Source organism: Varanus komodoensis, unplaced genomic scaffold (assembly GCF_004798865.1).
Source record: "Varanus komodoensis strain SLA01 unplaced genomic scaffold, ASM479886v1 scaffold50, whole genome shotgun sequence".
In the NCBI taxonomy this organism is placed as follows: domain Eukaryota; kingdom Metazoa; phylum Chordata; class Lepidosauria; order Squamata; family Varanidae; genus Varanus; species Varanus komodoensis.
The window spans coordinates 1,009,378-1,029,702 of NW_025336088.1; the positions used below are offsets into that span (position 1 = coordinate 1,009,378).

The 20,325-nt window shown below is 44.0% G+C and overlaps 2 protein-coding genes across 9 annotated transcripts in view; both read left to right on the top strand.

The window, feature by feature from the left end:
• LOC123031728 overlaps window positions 1-2,191 on the top strand; it is a 30,381-nt gene extending 28,190 nt beyond the window's left edge. Inside the window, exon 14 of the mRNA XM_044446995.1 lies at window positions 1,585-2,191. Coding sequence (XP_044302930.1) covers window positions 1,585-2,027 — 443 coding nt within the window. The 3' untranslated portion in view covers window positions 2,028-2,191. The remainder of the gene's footprint in view (window positions 1-1,584) is intronic.
• A 4,931-nt stretch (window positions 2,192-7,122) lies between these two features.
• Window positions 7,123-20,325, top strand: part of EFCAB13 (EF-hand calcium binding domain 13) — a 114,670-nt gene continuing 101,467 nt past the window's right edge. For 3 of the 8 annotated variants that reach the window (XM_044447179.1, XM_044447184.1, XM_044447180.1), the window contains exons 1-4: window positions 13,922-14,097; window positions 15,112-15,255; window positions 16,820-16,891; window positions 17,858-18,457. In XM_044447179.1, coding sequence (XP_044303114.1) covers window positions 13,983-14,097; window positions 15,112-15,255; window positions 16,820-16,891; window positions 17,858-18,457 — 931 coding nt within the window. In that variant the 5' untranslated portion in view covers window positions 13,922-13,982. Of the gene's footprint in view, window positions 7,284-7,526; window positions 7,716-8,116; window positions 8,214-9,804; window positions 9,924-11,724; window positions 12,037-13,199; window positions 13,344-13,921; window positions 14,098-15,111; window positions 15,256-16,819; window positions 16,892-17,857; window positions 18,458-20,325 lie in introns of those variants that run through there. The other 5 variants (XM_044447182.1, XM_044447181.1, XM_044447183.1 and 2 more) reach the window with 5 other exon arrangements.

Consider the following 20,325-nt stretch of genomic DNA (forward strand, 5'->3'; position numbering starts at 1 on the left):
TGAGTAGCATTTTTAAAAACATCAAAGTAGGTGTTATAAAAACTTCAATAATAACGTTCCCCATTCCGTTGCAAAAATAAACACCCACTTTTCTTCATATGTGAAAATGGAGGCTTTCATCATATGATCTGTTAATTTAAGTAAGTTCACAGAAGGAAAGTTTCCCATCCCCCGCTCTGAAAAAAACCTCTTTTGAGGGCTTGGAAGCCTTCCTGGACAATGAGATTTAGAGTGTGGGGACCTATTGCCAGAGGGAAGAAACTGCCCAAAATTGGATGAGGTGAGTCCTTCTTTTGTACTGCTGCCCTCTACCAGACAGTTAAGAAGTCCCCCCCCTTATTTTATTTTTACAGAAAAAATCATAATTACAATGCATCACAACAATAATAATATAACAAAAACACAATAATAAAAAGGTAAATAATAAAGTGCCCCCACCACCCCGGAGACCAATACTACCACCATGCACATACTATAACAATTAATAATAGATAATATACTTCAATTAATTCCATATCCCCTCCAAAAGTTCTTATAATCTTGACTGGGTTTACAGCCTTTGCCTTCTATCAGTACTGCTTTTACAAAATCTTCCCATATTTCATTATATTTATTTGCTTTCATTAACCCTCTTTTAATTTTTATTTCTGTCATAAGTTTATCATTAATTACCATGTTCCATATTTCATTATACCATTCATACCTTTGCAAAGCCCAATTCTGTTTCCAATATTTAACTATCACTAGCCTAACTGCCATTATCAAACTTACAATCAATTCTTTCTTAGCTTCATTTATATCTTGTTTTTCTATCAACAGTAATAACACCATTCTTGGTGACATTTCTAAGTCTATATTTAAAATTTCTCCAATTTCCTTAAATACCATAATCCAAATCTTTTGTATATTTTCACAATCCCACCACCCGGACAGTTAAGAAGCTGGCAGACTCCTCCACATTAATCATGTGGTGAATTGGGTGTCTATGCATCCACAAGAAGTGTGGCATCTGGGAAGCAGGAGCTGGCAGTCACCATGATCAGCAGACACAGAGGGCAAAAGAGGGACTGCTGAGAGAGGGACTGAGATATCCCACAGTTTCATTAAACAATACTGTTCTAGTTGGTCCCATAAAGGAGACATGGAGCTATCATGATGACAGATATTTGGGTAGGAACCATACTACGATTCCTGTCAAGGAGGGATGCTATTGAAGTTAGATGATGTTACCCATTATGCCAGGGGTAGGAAACCTTTTCCAGTCCAAGGGCCAAATTCCATCCTGGGAATCATGTTGTGGGGAGGCATTCCATCTGTGAGCAAGACTTGCTTATGAATTTAAATGATAATTAGCTGATTCTAATCCTATATGCAGTTGGATGCCATTTTTACTTTGAAAATTTTTGTTTGTTCATGCTTCCAACAAAGGCATTATGTTTCTTGCCATGCAGAGCAGACTTAAAGTCAAAGGGTTGCTGGGGATCAGACATATATTGCGCTGCAGCATTTTTTAAATGGATTTCCTTCTTGTTACTGAACTTCAGATAGAAAACCTGACCCAGGGTCCTTTGCTTCTTCTGACAGCATTCCAGGATGAGTATACCACTTCAGGAAGGAGGCCTTTTCAGGATGTAGTTGCGCTTGTCAATGCAGAATCTAGATGGAGAAGAAAGTACCAGAGCTATCTTGATGAGGAAATACCAAGCTCCACATCCCTGCTTGCCCTGCAGGCATGTCCAGGCTCACATGAAAAATCTTCTCTTGCCCAACCACAGAAAAGTGTATCCTGGAACTCTGACCAGGAAATCCTCAGCACTGTATCCCATGATGAAGAAGGGGGAGATAAGGGCCATGACTTCAAAGAAGCAAAAAAGTCCCACTCAGGCATCATTGACCAAAGAAACCCCAGTGTTGTACCTTCCTTACATACTGCAGAAGAGGAAGGTAAGGATCATAACATCATGGAAAAGGAAAAGTCCCAGTCAGATGGGAGCCCCTCGAGCCAGGACACTATCCAAGTCAATTAGCTAGTACAAGAAGCTGGACTGCTACTCCTCTCAGACTGGTGCTCTGTATTCCACCTTGGAATCTGTGTATCCCCCACTTCTGCAGCCTCCTTTTCAACCATGTTTTCAGGTGGAGCATCTTTCCAAAATGGGAAAAGTTAAGAAAGGGAGTCAATTCCTCTTGAACTCGAGGATCACAAATGGAGGAGGGGAATAGGACTGTTTCATGTAAATGTGGACTTGCTGGAAATGACTCATTGGCAGATGAGAATAAAATCCAACAGAACTGTGTGTTACCAATCCATGTTTTAATTCGTGGCCTAGTTATTAATTTGCAATTGTTGCTGCTTTAAAAACACATTCATAACCAACAGTAATATGCACAAATAGAACATGCACAAGGCCATCACAGAGGGCCCTTTTAAACAGTGGGGTGGGGAGTAGAGAGAGCAGGAAAAGAAATGAATATAAGAGAATATGTTGGCAGAAATAACACTTGGAAGGAACCTTTTCAAGATTCAATACCAATGATATTTACTGATGGTATCCTTATAAATTAAATCAGATGATGCTTCTGAAGTTGTAGGAAACCAGCATATTTTTCTGGGGATGTCATTGTCATGGACCAATACCTGCAACCTCATACTCAGAAGATTCTGCCCCCTTGTCCTCCGAGGAATCTCCAGAAATAAGAACTCAGGAAGAATATTTCATCACAGAGAGGCATCACGAGTCTTGTCTGTGGACCTAGTAACCCAAATGATTCCAGGAGTTGGCTCTCTTGTGCACAGAGGAGGCCACCTTACCATTTTTTAGCTCAAAGGATTCTGGTCATTGGGACACTTGTATGCCATAGTCATTCCCAAATCATCCTAGCTTGAAGTTGCTGAAACAGTCCAAGCAACCATTACATGTTGTGCTGTCAATAGACCCATGTGCAAACTCATGCATGCCCAGATGAGACCCACAAAGACGTTTATAAGGAATCTTTAGACATTGATTAATAGAGTTTATATGGCTAAGAAGGCCAAAGAGATCCACAGTCAAACAGTGTTGGAAAGGAAAATGCTAGAAGGGCACACACTGTGAGATTTTCAAAGATTCAAATACACAAGCTGATTTGGGGGGAAGTTAGATGAGCAGGTGGGTTTGGTAACCCTTACAGAAATTTGGGTTGCTCCGACCTTCAGCAGGATCTGATGAGGAAATTAGATATCTTCACAGTGAAGTTAAACTCCTGGACAAAAGGGAGACAGTTCCTGTTGCTAGGGTGTTGGGGTGATAGATCAAAGAAGGATGGGGTTGGGGTACTTAGTGTTCATTCATACCAGAGGGGAGGAGAGTATAGGACTGAAGAGGGAGATCTGGTGTGAGGCAGGAGGAGAGGAACCTAAAGAGAAGGGGGATCATTCTTGGATTATGCTGGCATTTATGAAGTGTCACTTTTGAGGCTGCAGGAATGTGTCTCTCCATGGCTTAAAGCCAATAGAGATTACACTAGAATTGGCATCTAGAACTCCCAGAGCAATATTCCTTTCCCTGGGTGAAGCCTTATCTTGCAGCAAGGAACAACTGAGTGTTGCAACTTCTAGTTTCTAGTACTGGAAAGAAAAAGATTTCCCTTTAAATTAGGTTGAGGTCAAAGCAAGAGATTTTCTACTAGCTAGCAAAGCAGACTAAGCTGGCTGGAATGGAGCCAGCCAGAACTGCAGCTTCTGCTGTCTGGCCTGGGCTCATGAATGGGGCTTGTCTGAAAGTGGAGGGATGCTGACCTTGCAGACCTCTACTGGAGAGCAGCCCCATCATTGTAATATGTAATAAAAAGACAAAAGTAGTAATTCAGTTATTTGAAAACAAGGGCAATCTAGTATCAAAACCCCTTCAGTTTAAGAAAACAGTTATGGTACTTAACTGAGAAAATGTACTGAGCAATCCTATACTCCAGTTAGACTGCAGAGCAAGGTGGGTGGAGAAAGAGACATTTATCACTATATTCTATATTCACCAAACCCAGGAGAAGATGGAAAACATGGCTTGGAACTTTACAAAACAGTGGGAAAATGGCAAACACACATACAATGCCTCTGTAATTGCCACTGAGCCCATGAATAGAGGCAGTACCAGTGATAACCCCCACATGCCACACAGAGATTGAGGGGACCAGTATTCACAGACCACTCTGTCACATCATGCTTCCAACATGGAAGACAATTAGTCAACAGCTATGGGCACAGTCAAGGAAGACTCTGAAGCCAAGGAATGTCACATTCCAGGAAGCTGCGGGACAACGAAGGTGATCTGGAGAGAAGGGAGCAAGGACTTCATGACTCTCAAAGTCTCCCCCTCCCCCCCCCACTCTCTCTCTCTCACATACACACACTGGACTATAAGCACAACTTCATGGTTGAGGACGAGGGAGTGAATAGCCAGGTTGGGGAAGCCAAATGCACACACACCTTGTGATTCAAAACCAGAGGAAGATGAGTCAGCCTGCTCTTGTCCCACCAGATGAGAGACTAGACTGTGTTCCTGATGCTGAGTGTGAGACCATGGTCAGGAGGCTTTGAGCCCTGAGCTGAGACCATCATAAGTGCCTCACTGCAAACCTGATTCATCTAAGCTGAGTTGTCACCTACCTCCGACATCATTATGTCTGCCCAGTGATGCAGGGAGCACATCACGTGGGAGGCCAAAGAAAAGAGGAGCGGCACTTGCTATCAGGAATTTTTATTCTTCTGCAGGAGAGTGCAGAGTGGGGGATTGCAAAGGAGATTTCAAAAGAAGTTGGTCAACATCCAACTTCTGTTACGATAAGTTCCTTGCTTAGAGCTTTCTGTGGTACTGAAAGCACCCCCCCCCCCCCGTTGCTGCTGCCACTGGGTCAGCAGAACATCAGAACTGACTGACATGTGAAAGAGCAGGCTTGGCACTCTCTAGAAGTTGTGAACTACAAATCCTAGCATTCCTGACCATTGACCATGCTGGCTGGGGCTCATGGCAACTGAAGTCCAAAGCATTCAGAAGGTGCCATGTTGGAGAAGATTGTGATCTAGTTTAACGTTGTAAGCTGTCCTGAGATGTTGTTGCAAAGGACAGCATATGAATGTTTTAAACAGCAGTAAATCTTATAGTATGGCAGATATTTTAGGGCACAGTTCACTGTTCTTTTTGGTTCAATGAATCAATGGATATCATCCCCAAAATGATGATAAGTAACTCACAAATGAAGATGTATTTTATACTACTTGGGTCAGTTCCTACTCTATGACATCATTAGATTGGAACCTCTTCATGCAACAGTTGAAATCAAGGTAGTGGGGAAGAACTCAGTGTGGAGGAGGGCTGTATATCCACCTCCAGAGAGCCAATTCCACCAATCTCTCTTGGCCCCTCCTATCCCCCTGTTTATCATCAAACTTAAGACCTCATTCATGGTGCAACAAGAAGATCAGCCACCCCAGTACTCTCCCCTACAACAACCTCATCTTTCCATTCTGAGTCCTCCAGCAGCCTTACTCTTGGACAGTGAGCTATAACAAAGATTAGCAACAAAAACATTTTGTTGTAAGTATTTTTATTTGCATCTATTAGGTGGTGGTGGCCATTCTGGGTGAAAAGCTGCTATCAAAAGTAGAAAATGGCTTCTGTTTCATCTCAGATTGAGACAAGGAGGAATCCATCATGTTTCCATTGTGCCTTTTCCTTTTCTTTTCCCTTTCAGGATTTATCAGACATCACTACGGATGTGGAAGCAGCAGAACTTTCTGTTCCAGAAGGATGGAGTCCCCACTCGAAGATGCCAGCAGGTAACTGGTTTTCAAATGCCTTGAGCAAATTCTTTTCCTGTTGCCAAAAATATAATAATGCTGGCATGAGGCAGACCTCAGTGGGCAAAGTGTCCCACAGAGAAGGCCCTCTCCCTTGTTGCCATCCTTCAAACTCCCCGTGGAGGAGACCCTTAGAGGAGGACTTCGGAGGAACATAGTGGACAGACCGGTTCATTCCAGGAGAGGTGTTCAAATACAGTGAACTGATACTGGCAGTTGTGTTTTCATCATGATTAAAACTGATAACAATATTTTAAGGCCTGCATAATAAATTGTGACATTTTTAGACTTTATCTGGTCAATTTTCATATTCTTTTTAATTTGATTGGGCATTCCCATCCTCACCCCCACTCATCTGCAGTTGTTTTTTCACTGCAACAGTTTGTATTCACCAAACCTGCACTTCATAGGCCTTTCAGCAAGAGACAGCACCTTAAGTGCACTTGACACCTTCTTATAACAGGCCTCAAGCCTCCATCTTGGCTCAAACTGAGCTCAAAGTCTTTAATTTCCTTGTGACCCATATACAAACAGAGGAGCTTCTCATGAATGAAAGATACTGGCTTGAGCTGTGATGAAACGTGATATGAACTTGAAATGTGTTGTGTGCATGTGACTTTTATGTTCCCAAACTGTCCAAGTTCCATCAAAAATTATTTTGAGGGTGCACACATGCACAAAGAAAAAAATGTTCTTAATATACTCTCAAGGCAGTGTCTTCAAATATTGAGGCATGCTTTTCTAGTGGATTCAGGGAAGCCTTATGTTCTGTGTTATAAGTCAGAATTTCTATGCAGAGCATGCTTCCTCTGAGCATAGTTTATTTTGCTGTGGTGCAGACACATAGCAGAGATGAGTTGCCCCCTGATTCAGAGGCGGGCTGAAGCTACATGCCCCCTCCAACAGGTTCTGATTGGTAGGAAATATGTCCATGCAGGGAGGCTACAGGCAGCATCTGCTGCCCCTCTGTATCCAATGATAGCCCTGGCAGGGAAGGACAAGAACTACCCACCTGCAGTGAAGTCTGTCAGACAGAGAGGCACAGGAATGAGATGCAGCAAATTGACATGGCACACACCAATTTATTTATCCATGTTTGTGACTGGGCTCATGTTTTCTCCTTTCATAGCAGATCTCAAGACCCACATGAGAAGGCAGCAGAGGAGAGCAACTTCCAAGACCCAAATGAACAGGGTGAAGATGATGACAAATCCCAAGACTCAAATGCACAGAGTGAAGATGATGACACATCCGAAGACTCCAATGAGCGGAGTGAGGACAGGATCAGTATATTTCTGGAGACGCCAGACCAGCCATCCCAGGAAAGGGAGGTGACACACATTTCTAGTTCACAGGAAAAGAGCGCAACAGACTGGAAGAACGATCTATCCAGCTTTCTTACTGATGAGTCAGACCCATCCACTCGCTTCTCTGCACTCCATTTGGACAAGTAAGGGAGCAACATATACAACAGAAGATAGAGTTTGGCAGCTCCTTTCCCCTCTTAGAGCTAACAGCAGAGCTTTTCATCTTGGGGTATTTTTCCAATGACCATCAGTTATATAGTCCTTCAAGTTTTCCTTGCCTTTTTGTAATCCCAAATTGTTTTGATGTGACCCTAGCATGATATATGTAATGCTGCCAGCCATTACTGTTGTTTCTATGAAAAGGTTTGTTTTTCCCTCTCTTGCAGCAAATCCCAAGAGGCAGCCTGGGTAGAATCAGACCTGGAGATCCCAGAGACGGAGACGAAGTATGAGGAGCAGCTTCCCTGCACCTTGTGGAAACAGACCAGGACTGAATGGAAGGAGGAAATGCCCCGCTGCTGTGTTGCAGAGCGCAAGCAATCCTTTCACAACTGTTGCTGCTATAGTGCCACTGAGTAAGCAGAGGCAGGGTGTTGTGCCTGGCAGCACTGAGTCTGGATGGCTAAAAATGGCTGTCTAGAGAACATACTCAGTGTGAGGCATGGTGGTGGTGGCAGAGGTCACTGCATCTGCCATGGAGGTGATAAGACTGCACTCTCTGTCTCTCACCAATGCATGGGCAAAGTCTTGCCACTTTTCCCTTTTCTTTTATTGTGCCCTCATTTCTTTCCTTGGGGAACTGAAGTGACTTTCTGCTAAATGGGGTTGTCGCTCCTGGCAAGAGGAGACCTGTGAAGCCCTGTGAGGCAAGTTTACATGCTGGTCAATGTCCCCAGCTCTGTCAGCTCTGGGGCTTGCCTCAAAGGAAGTGAAGTCCCCAGTGTGTCACCCTTTCTGCTTTTCCCATTGCCCACAGGCAGATAATCAAGCACAGCCCAGTACGCCCTGCAAAGGGACCATGTCGCAGAGGCATCATTTGGAAACATCAGGCACCAAAGTTCAAAAGAAGTGAGGTGAGATGAGCGCCTTTGAAAGGCATTCAGGTTTGGAATTTGATCCTCCAAGGCAGTGGTTTTCAAAGCAATGGGCTGCTCAAGGAGGAGTTCAGTAAAGGCAGGCAGACATCACTGAAAGACAGTTGCCCAGTTTCGCTACTGCTTTTCTGCTGAAAAGGGCAGCCCTGGGGAGAGTGAGGTGCTCCAGGGCACACTCTTGGCTGAAGCTGAAGAGCAACGGCCAACATACCTGACTGCCTTGTTTGAACGGCATGTGTGCCCATTGATAAGCTCACAAATGCTCTGGCAATGCAGAGGCATTCCTTGCTAGACAATTCAATATGGAAAGTGCTTCTGATAGAATGGTAACTTCAGCATGCCCCAGTTTGCTGTGGCACAGAGGCTGGGTAGTCCCAGGACTGTACTAGGTGCAGCTTTCAAACCCCACACAGTACATGTTACATCATCAAACTAACAATACACAATGGCTAGGATCCCTATGCAGGAATGGGCACAGTTGGCACCATAACCAAGGTTGGCAATGGGTGCTCCCAGCCACAGAGGTCACCCAATTTGCTAGTGTCAAAAATCCAGACCATAACTGTGTCTCATTCAGAAGATATGGCCTCTTCTGGTTTAGATATCACAGACAAATAGGGCTGGGTGTCATCAGCCAGTTGCTGACAGCCCACCCAGATCTGCAGTGACCACTCCCAACAGCTAAATATAGGTGCGAAATAACTCTGTGGACAAAATAGTGTGTACATATAGCACCTCCTTCTCCACTCTCCACTGGTGACTGTTGTGTGTGCACATTCTGGCAAGTTTCCCTGGCACACACAAGAAGCTGACCATTTTGGCTGGGCTGATGGCTCAGATTCTGAGAAGGGGATGTATGAAGGGGAGTTGACCTATCCTGGCAGGGCTGACAGCTCATGCTCTGATAACGAGATGGTTGTTGAAACAAACTCATTCTAGCTGCAGTCCAAGGCCCTGGGTACCTGTCTGTGCCTGCTAGGGAAGAGATTAGTTCAAGGGCAGCTGAGGGGTCCAGTCAACTCACATGTGGAATGAGCAACAACATCCTGAGGCAGGGGATTAGATGGGGAGTCTATTGGATGGAGAATTCCAGCCCCCTGAGGAGGTTAACCCCATAGTCCATTGTCAAGTCAGAGGGTGGCCTAATTGGGGTCCCAGAGGAAGAAACACAGGCGTGCTCCCTCCAGAGGCAGGAGGAGAGGGTTTCATAAGCAAGGCTTTGGGTGAAGGGGGCCAGAGAGGGTTCAACATTTTGCTTTGTGTATGTTCAGAGATTATATGTAAAAATAAAGATGTTTGGCAAGAAGCACTGGCGAGACTGTTACTGCTGGGAGAAAGCAATCAGCTCACGAAAGTGAGGCAGATGTGCCAGCATATTGCTAAAATCACACTGGCCCCAACTCTGCACCCCTGCTGATGTCACCTGGATGAAATGTGGGCTAGAGCTTTGCCACCTGTCTGCAGGACTACAGAGTGGCACCTGTGGAGGGAGGAAGCTGCTGCTTTCCATCCCTTCCTGCTCTGCTTCCAGACTGTACACTTGAACAGATCTCCTGTCACTCCATCTCAGATCTCTGAAAGGATGCTGAAACAGAGGCTTCTTGCGGGCATAAAGAGGAAGAGTGACCACAAAGAATTTGCCAAGAATCAAGCAGATGAGACAACTTCATTTGGCTCAGCCAAGGGCAGGTTTGAACACCTGATGCAATATGACAGATGGCTGTAGGAGACAGACCACTTTTACCTGAACCAGTGGAAAGCTTTGCCTGTTTCAGAATTTGCTCCTGGAAACTCTGAGAAGGGTTCCTGGTCTGAGCTGCAGAGATGCTTGAACTTAGGGCAGATCTGCATAGTGCAGTTTTCACAGGAATGCACACCAGCACTGCTAATCCCAGAAAGCCAGTTATCATGGACATTTCCTGCATCAGTAGCAGAAAGATGTGACAGCATTGTATGTTCAGTAGCTTATTCCAGAAGGAGTAGCCAAAAGATGAAGGAATGGTAATCAGGGACTGGAGGTGTTTTTTTTAACACCTGGATAATGCAGTCATGGAAGGAACACTTTTTGAACAGAAAAGCTGAAGGCTGGAGAGGGGACTACCTAAACCCTCTCTATGTGCTGTTTTCCCCTCAGCACCACATCCCCCAGATAAGGGGACCAGATGTGCATTTACTGCATCACGAATAAAAGAGGCAAAAGGATTTTAGAGGGAAGGCAGCATGTAGGAGGAAATGTGATCACCTCTGTGACAATCTCTGTCTCCATGGCAAATGTCCTGCCATCTCTTCACAGCCCTTAGTGGCTATGTGGGTTCCCAAACCCAGGTATGCTATCATTTATGAATGAACCTCACGAACCCCAACCAGCTAGAGATCCAGAATATGCTTGGATCTATGTTTCATGCCAGCATGTCACCTTACCATATAAACATACCCTGGTTTTGTTTGCTGATGTGATGTTAGACTGACATCAACTGCAGCCACTTGTCACAGGTCAGTTAAAATGAACTGCTTGCACAGGAATTTGGGGATCTGGATAGAGACACCAAACTGGCAGAAACTATTGCATGTGTCACATAAATAAGCATAGACATGTGTTTTATCACCAGTAGGAATCTATGTTGTGCAGTGTTATGATATTTATGTCTTCAAGAAATGCTAATAGTTGTGTTTGCTCTCTCCCTCTTTTCCACTTCAGCAGACTCAGATGAAACCTTAGAAACACAGTCCTTTTATTAAAAATTAACAAGTTCCAAGATTTGTATAGCTCAAAGTAGCATTCTCTACAAAATGTGAGAGAAGTATCTGCCCATGTGAAGAGTTGAATCTGAAGTGAAATCCCCTCCTTTCCTCCATTTCAGTAAAGCTTCTGACTCCACCCTTAGGATGGCTCCTGCTGCTTGAGGATTACATGGCAGGAACATCAGGCACTTAATTGTTCTGCTTGCATTGCCTGTCTGCTCCTGACAGGGTCCAGGAACTCCCTTGATCACCTCCCCACCCAGGACTGAAAGGTCACCCTCCTTTTCCAAGGCAGGCTGGTTCTCAAGCTCTGTCTGTGAATCTTCACTAAGTAACTGCCAAGACATATGCCCAACTGTGCCTCAAAACCAGATGTATGTGTCTGAGCAGGAAATAATGTGCGAGAACTGGGTCCCTTCTCTACTAGTTACTCCATTTTCCTCATTATTCTCTAAAAGCAAAGCCCCCTTCAGTCATTCAAATAAACTCGAGGAGAAAGGAGTAAAACCTCTGTCCCTGCTGTGTTCATTTCTGTTCCAAGGTTCACTGGAGTAACTGAAAAGATCCCCATATGTTCACATGTAATGCATGATGAAGTTTCTCTTCATGCTCAGGAATCTTGCTGTTCAAGATGAACTATAGCAAGTCAACTCTCTCTCTCTCTCTCTCTCTCTCTCTCTCTCTCTCTCTCTCTCTCTCTCTCTCTCTCCCCCCCCCCCCCCCCCCCCACTCTTTCTCTACCTATAAGGTTGCCTGGTTTGTTTGTCCACAAGGACCATTTGACCATGTTGGCCACCCATTGGCTGATCAGCTGCAAGCCACCTGCCTTGATTCACCTCCTAAAACTATAGGAAAGAGTGGGAAAGACTCTACCCTTGGCCAGCCAGTTGAGAGGCTTCCAAGTCCTGGAATACTAGGGATCGAGAGAGAGATTTCAGTGGTTGTAATAATGAACTGTATGCCTCTCTTGGCAGGAGGAGTAAAGCTTTGTACAACCTCTACACTACCTTCTATGATGAGGGAGAGCAGTTTGACCCATGTTTTGTTCAGAGAGGAAAAGGTAATGATGAACTGGGAAAGTTATTTTCATTGTCACAGCAAGGGCTGGAAATTGTGGCCAAAGTCTAGATGGCCATCCGGAAGGCAACAAGTGATGACGACGGATGTAGACAAGGCCATTGTGTTGGGCTGGAAGTCACCAGCTTGGTGGCCACATGTTGCCCTGATGTTTTTTTCTTTGTATTTTCAAAAACATATTATTGGTGGGGGTGGTTGGCTAGGCAAGTACATGTCCAGATTCTCATGTTATTATTTTTACCTTTAAATGATATTATCCATTCCTACAGCAAAATGATACTTACTTCCAAGTAAATGTGATATGCATCAAGGCAACAGATGGAAACTCCATTTTATGTCTATAGTCATGAGTTTAAAATGCAAACTACACATGCTCAGTATATTTTGTCTTCATTTTATCAGGTTGGTATGCTCCAGCAGACCAATACTGAATTCATTGTAAATCATGGAATGAAATGAAAGTGGGGAGGAGAGGAGAAAGAGGAATGTTAGTTGTGTGCCCCACAACTGAACTGAACATGACATCTGAAGCCATCATGAGACTGTTAAGCCCAGGATCTAAAATTACCTAGCTGCACCACCGTTTTTGTCACACTGCTCTGCTAACAAAAGTGATTAGGCCAGCAGCTTCCTTTTCATTAGATATCAGAGGATTTCCTCGCCATATAAGTTTGTCAATATTTTAGGCTATTTCACTGATGTGGCACGATGAAGTCATCTTTTCATGTTGATGGCAGGGGAACCCGGAATTACCACCTGGATGTATATATCAACAAACATTTTCATGTTGTCCAAACTGGCAGATTCCAGAAAGGTCTCTAGAAGCTGGTATGCAGAAACATATGATGCTTCTAGACAAAGTATTCCAAGTTTATGGCACCACTGCGCTTCCATATGCATAGAACATTAGGGTGGGCCCAGATTCATTCTTCTACTCCTGAATCTCCCATGTTTTCGCATTACTTCTTCTGTCTTTTTCTTGCAAATGAAAAGCTGCACAGTGCTTCTTTGACTGCTAGTGCTAGGATCCCTCCATCAAGAAGTATCCTGAAACAGATTCAAGATGGGGTTGGATGTTTGGGGAATCACCTATTGGGCAGCAGGGGCAGGAAAATCTAGATTGACAATATTATCCTTGCTTTTCAGGACTCTCTAGGGCTTGCACCATATTGAATGCTGTCAAGAAGGGAAAGATTAATGTCAAGCACCTCCTCCTCACTCTGCACACACTGGGGATCCTGGTGACTGCTGCTGAGATGCATCAGGCTCTGAAGTTTGTTCCAATAGATGGTGCGTGCAAGCTTTCAGTTCCAGACCTGAAGTTTTCCTCCACTATTATTTTGCATTCATTGAAAAAGGGAGACTTCTGGTGGAAACAAGGGGAGCTTCTATTGAAATGAGCAGGAAACATAATTAACATAATTGCACTTATAGTTTTGCATCTTGACACAAATGGTATGTATCTACTTGCAAAATTTACATCAAGTTATGCCAATAAATTTTATGGTCAGTCAGAGAAGGCCTGTGTAAATAAAGATGTGTTCAAAGAGTCGCATCAATGTGAGTTCCCCAAAACTTTCAAAATCAGAATATTCTTTCATTTTAGACTTGCTTACTAGAAATTTCAAGTAATACTTGTTCTCACACACGTTATAGAGCATGCAAACAAGTACTTCTTCAAGCCATGACAACAGATCTGAGCAAAAGCACAAATGCCCACTGACTGACAGCTAAATGTTTTTGCTATTAGATTTCAGGCCATTTGCAAGAACCTCCTATTTGCATAATAACATGTTAGATTGTGCCTTTTAGAATTGGATTCATCTGAGTTTGGGATCTGAACTCGGATTCTCATTAGACACACAAATGAAGCAAAACATTTGCTTCAGTTATAATACACAGACTGCTGTCACCCCATACCTCTTACCAATGCCTCTTATCAACGCCTCTTACCTCCTTCTTCTCAATTCAGTACATGGGAACCTGGACTTTGGCGACTTCCTATGTGTTATCAAGGAGACATTGCCATGCAATGAAACAGATGGTAAGTGGAAGGAAACTGAGACAATAGCAGGAAAAAATGGCTCCTTAGTGCCTTAGTGAATAAAACAATGTATAATAACTATTTATTCCTTAGTGAATAAAATAATGTATAATAAGTATTTCTGACTGAGGTATCACACTCTTTTCCTTCACAAACACTCATCACTCATAAATCTACCTTTCTCTTCTGCACTCCAGTTCCTGTCAGCTTCACTCTTACACACCCTTAAAATACTTGACAATATTAGGTTTTGACTCTCCCTGGTCACTAATATGTCCATTAAGTAGTCTTTCCTTATGCATCCTAAATGCCTTCTAGAGCACCATATAGGATTCTCAAGAGAAGGCTGCCTCTTCAGATTTTGCAGATCACTGACTGTAACTGCTGACAGACCACACCATCTATTTCTCTCTTCTCCCACACTCTCAAGCTCTGCCCACACACTCTCAGTCACCAGCCAATTACCTCACTCATCCCCCTCTTGTCTCCCACTTGCCCTTCTGAAACTTGCCAACATTTAAAGGAACACACTCATAACACTTTAAATCACTACTCCTTTGATCTCTGTTTCCCACCTTTATCCTCTTCTTCATTCATGTGGCTCACAGTCTCCTTGCCCTATCTCCTTCCCACTCAGTCAGCTGAACTCTGCTGCTCTTCGCTTTACATGTGTGACATTTTAAGCCATCACTGACAGCTTGCCCTTCCCTTTTCAAAGGTGGACTGTGCATGTCCTGGTGCTGTTTTTTGTTTTCTGAGATACAGGCATCACACCTCCTCAGCCAATCAATATGAGAGGCTGCGCTAGCTCAGCCAAACAATGCCTAAGACGTCAGCAACACAAGTGAAATAGAGGATAAGACCTGAACATGTTTCCTGCACTATGGGCAAAGATGGTTTATGTTGCATCATCTGTCCACCTCAGTCCACCCATTGGAATATATAGGAAAAGGGAGCGAATATTATTTTGTGCTTACTAATTGTGCCCTTTTTCCTCCCTGGTACTTTTTGCAGCTCTACAGAATGCACAAGAAGTTTTCAGGAAGATTAAGGAAGACATGGTGGCTATTGAGGAGTTGGAGCCAATTTTGGCATGCTTGGGAGTCACTTTGAGCCCCATGGTTATACAACAGGCACTGGAATGCACTCAGCTTAGCTGTAAATATATACCAGTCTCAATATATGCTGGGGGAGCAAACACTGATTGTAGCATTAAGCTGAAAATTTTAGTCAAGCCTCTGTAGTCAACAGAATATTCTTGCTGGTAGTAGAGATTCTGGCAAAGCAGTCCTGATCCAGCTTGGAAAAGAACTTTGGGAGCACATTTAAACCCATCAGACAAAACAAGGCAGGTGTCTCAGGGAGCAGGTGAAAAAGGATGGCGAATGCTGGTGAGGTACTGGAGGACAGAGATGTGTGGCCCTCTGTCCCTTAATTTAGTCTGCCACCCTCAGGTATGGTGGAGGTCAGCTGGCAACACACAGGCAAAGAAAACCGAAATGCACATCAGCCTTCTTTCTCACTGCTATGAGAGTAGAAATGAGAGTTTTAGTTTCTGGAGGAAAAGCAAATTATAAATATAATTCTAAAAAGTAAATAAGGTTATACCAGAAAAAGATAATAGTTTTACATGATGCTCATAATAAGACTCCTCTACCAGCATATAAAATGGCCACTTGTACATTGTGTTTATTTATTTATTTATTAAAACATTTTTATGCCGCTCCATTCGCCGAAGCCTCGGGGCGGCTTACAACAAAAAATTAAAATAACATTTTAAAATATATACATTAAAATACAAATATATAATATAAAACATACAATATAAAACATGTGCAGTAGAGCAACATGCATCAAGTACCCCACCTGGAAATGTATCTTACAGAAACTCAGAGAAAATACACATAAAAACCAACCTGCTTTGACCTGCACTGCAGTGATCTCAGCCTGTCTGCAAAATGGGACTAACAGCCAAGGACTGCTTGGGCATGCTGATGCGGCCCACAGTCAGCCACAGAGTGCCCCCACCCACTGCCCTGCATTTAAGGGCATAACAGCAGATTTATTTTACATTAGTAGGTGTTTTCATAGTTAAAGGCGATTTTTAAATGGTGCTTTTTGGAGTATGAAATAAGACCTGGGCTAACACACACACACACGCCCAATCATTCCTGCTAGCTGTTGTGGCTGCCATGCACAGCTACATGGACTGCCCAATAGTTTTCTGTGTGTTCCATGGGCAGAGATTTTTTTTTAAGAGGCTGGTTCAAAATGCACCAGGGAATTACATCTGCAGACAAGCGCTCACTTTGTAGTTATCCCCATCACAGTAGTGGCTTCGCACATTACCTAAATGCACTGAAAGGCAGTAGTAGCTTCTTGTTTTGCAAAACAGTTCTGCTCTATGATTGCCGTTTCTCACAAAACAGTTGAAATGGGCCTGAACATTTTGCATTAGATCATATGTTCTATAAAGGCCAGAGACTTGTGCTTTCTTTATTTGTATGCTGGGAATCTGGGCTAGCTTGTGGGCACCTGGAGGTGTTGGGCCAAGGAGCTACTGTCCCTATAGCCTTGTGGGTACTCTTCCTGTGGAAGCCACCTTGTCCTTTGCCTCAGGCAGCAAAATGTCTTGGGTATGTCCTGCCATGATGGACTCGAAGGGAGAAAGGCATTCCCTTGCATAAGCAGGACACCTCCAATTCTTTCTCTTCTGTCGCAGGGGATGGGAAAGTGAACATCTTGACATTCCTGCTGACGGTGAGGGGAGCAACAGGCCTCTGCACAGAAGTAGGTAAGTGCCCTCACAACCATCCTGGCATCAGCCAGAAAGAGCAACACCAGGCTCCTCTGCTCAGTGGAATCAGTTGCTGCCCTCTAACAAGGATGGGGGACCTCCAGCATGCAGCTGCCAGGAATCCACCACAAAATTTTTCTGCTGTTATCTGTATTTATGGCAATTAAGTCCTCAATGTCCTGTGCAGTTTATTGGCATGGGGGATGTTGCATGGGGGCTTACTCTTAAGTAGGCAGGATTAGAGTAGAGTTGTGTCGTGCATGCTTAGCATGGAAATGTTCCAGATAGTAAGAATGACACCCAGCCTGGCCCAACTTGCTTCCTCTGTCCTTGCCCCCACCCCCATTGTGCCCTTAGGTCCACCCAGTGCTGAAACTGGGCTATTGAAACCCTTCCCAAATTGGAACTTGGGTCCCAGAATGGAAAACATTCCACACCTCTTCTCTGTAATAATAAAAATCAGCATTGTGTAGTGCTTTCAGGGTGTCCCAATCACTTTAATAGGACATCTTGTACAGTATTTTATATGGTTTATTAAAAAGCTTAACTTCTGATAAAAGAGGCTTACTGTATTTATGTTCTGCATCAAAAGTGACTCTTTGCTCTTACTTTTTGTTAGAATTTATAAGAGATGGCCCAGTTTTGGAGGGAGGGCATTCCTCCTGAGTTTCTATATGAGTTGCTGATTTGGAAGTAGGTACTGGATAAAAGGAGGTCAGCCTAGAGCAGCAACCCCTGGAAAAATGCAGTAGGAAGGCACTTCTGTAGTGTTTGCGGAGAGTCACTGAATGCTCCAGCCATATATGTACAACAGCAACGGGATGCAACAGGCAGCCTTCTTTGTGAATAGAATCATAAGTCCCCTGCCTTTTAATTTTTTTTCCTTGCTCATAGCTGTGCAACATACTATTTGAGAGAGATTGTGCAGAATATTCTCTTTGCTTCTCTGTGTCACATCTACAGATGACTATGCAACTTCCCAGGACTTTGCTGCTGTGGGTGATTTAGAGACTCTGTTGAGAAGAAAAAGGAGTTTACTAGAAGGGGAGACACAACCTGGTCATGCTAACCTTTTTACATTCTATGATCCAGATGAAGGGGTCACGCTCGCCCAGCTACAGAAGGGAAAAAATAAATCACAAAAATCTGAAGGTCCAAGAAGACCCCAAACTGCATCTCCAGAATGTCACACAGAGCAGAAGAGCAAAGAAAATCAAGGCATACAGTGGCCAAAGGTTCGACCACACTTTGGCTATACCAGCCAGTACACTCTGTTTCCCCTAAGCTCCTCTCTGTGCTTTAAAGAACAGGATAAACAGTTTGTCCAGAAGCCAAACACAAAAGAGTTGTCACCACGTGTGGACCAAAAGTCTGCACCTTCCTCGGTTGCACAGATAAGAAGCAGCCATGAAGTCTTTCCACAGCAGAGGAAAAAGAAGATGCTGACCTTCCAGGAGAAACTCCCAAAGAGGTATGACCATGAAGATAACGTTCATGTAGCAAATCCCAAGACTTCTGGAAGTGAAGGCCAGCAACATTCAGAAGATCTTTCAGCCCAGCAAGGTGGGTCCTGAAATGTTGTCTGTTCAATGCAATACATACCCGAGTTGCACATTTTGGTTCAGGTGAATTGTAGGGGAGACTTTTGAAATTACTTCTAAAGATGTAAGGAGAGTGTGCACATGTATGTTGCGTGTTGGGTGTTGTGGGGGGATCCTTCTCAACTTTCCAGCAGGATTAAGAAGTTCAGTTCATCAGTGGGACTTTCCTGCAACAATTTTGACTTAACTTGGATACTATACAGCCTCTCGTACCTTGATATAGCCTCTCTCCCTCCAATGGCCTCTGTTATCCCTCCTTCTTGCCCCTTCTGAACAATATTGACTTTATTCTTTTTTCCTTTCCAAAGTTGGCTCACCACTGGATCCTTGAGTCCAGATTCTCTCCAGTCTAGTACCCTCTTTTAGTGAACACAAACATAAGATGGCCAATCCTTCACCAACTCCTGGAAGCTCCCCTTTCCTCACTATGTTATCTAACCTCCTTTAAAGATATGAACCAGGGAACCCTTGCTATTGAGTGATGGGCTAAAAGGCCAGTATTTTCATTTACAGGTTCTGGCACAGCTCCACCACCAGATAGCCTGCTGATTCTCCCTGTGTTGACTGTGCTTGGCTTCCCAGCTATGCCATGCCAGTGTGGCATTCCATGTGGCAAAATGTCTGTTGCATTTTGCTTTCTGCATCCAACTCTCTGGCAGGACCAGCCCAACCGTTAGGCAATGGGGCCTCAGGCAGGAGATTTTGAGTGTGACTAAACAGCTGTTTCTTTTATTGTGATAGCATATTATTGTTAGGAAGTGAAAGAGGCACCTGTGAGATTTTCTGCCTGGTGGTACTATTCACCTTCATTTGGGAAAGGTGGAGGGGGTGTTATCTCAGGCAGCAAATGCTTTGGGCTAGGCCTGCCATATTGGATGTGTTCCATAGTAAACACTCTTGTTCTGGATGATTCAGGCAGTACCTGGTTTCTGGCATTCAGCATCAGAGCTTGTAGACAACATTGGTCCCTTGAATGTGCTCCTGGCTATTATAACATCAAGGAATCAGGGCAAAAGCAAGTTGCCTAAGGCCCAGTACTAACAGACAGCAAGGGGAGACACAGTCCTCTAGGTTTTTCATCTGGATCTGGAGTTCAAGCAATCCATTTGAACTGAACAGCCACCTAAGGGGGATGGTTTAACTTGGAGTCCTGCAGTGAGCAGAGGGTTGGACCTGACATTCTCTTTGACCCCTTCCAGGTCTACACTTCCATGATGCTATGACCATGGGAATGGTTAGCTGGTTTGCATTCTCTTTGTGGATTCACAAACTGAGCAAACATTTAAACCATGGGAAAAGCAACATTGATACTCTGTTCTCCCCAAGCACTGAGATGTTCCAAGGACAGTGCTCTTGGTTTTAGTTTCTTTTGGATGAAAGAATACTGGAAACTCATCATGTTTCCATCAAGTTCCTGAAAGGCTGTCACAAAGAGGAGAGACAATCTCTTCTTGTCCATTCCAGAGTGCAGTGCAAATAATAATAGACTTAAACTAAAAGAAACCAGATTTAGACTAGACACCAGGAAGAATTTCCTCACTGTCAGAGCAGTATGACAATGGAATTTATTACCTGGGGAAGTCATGGGCTCTCCCTTGCTGGAGACATTCAAAAAGCACTTGGACAGTCATCAGAGTGCGATGGTGTGATTTAGTGTCCTGCAACAGCCGGGGGTTGGACCCAATGGCCTTCTGGCCCTTCCAATTCTACTATTCTATGATTCTATGTCACTCCCTCCTTCATGGATCACTGTCTTGTCATGGCGAAGGGGTTTGCGTAGCTCAATGAAGCTATGAGCTATGCTGTGCAGGGCCACCCAAGACGGACAGG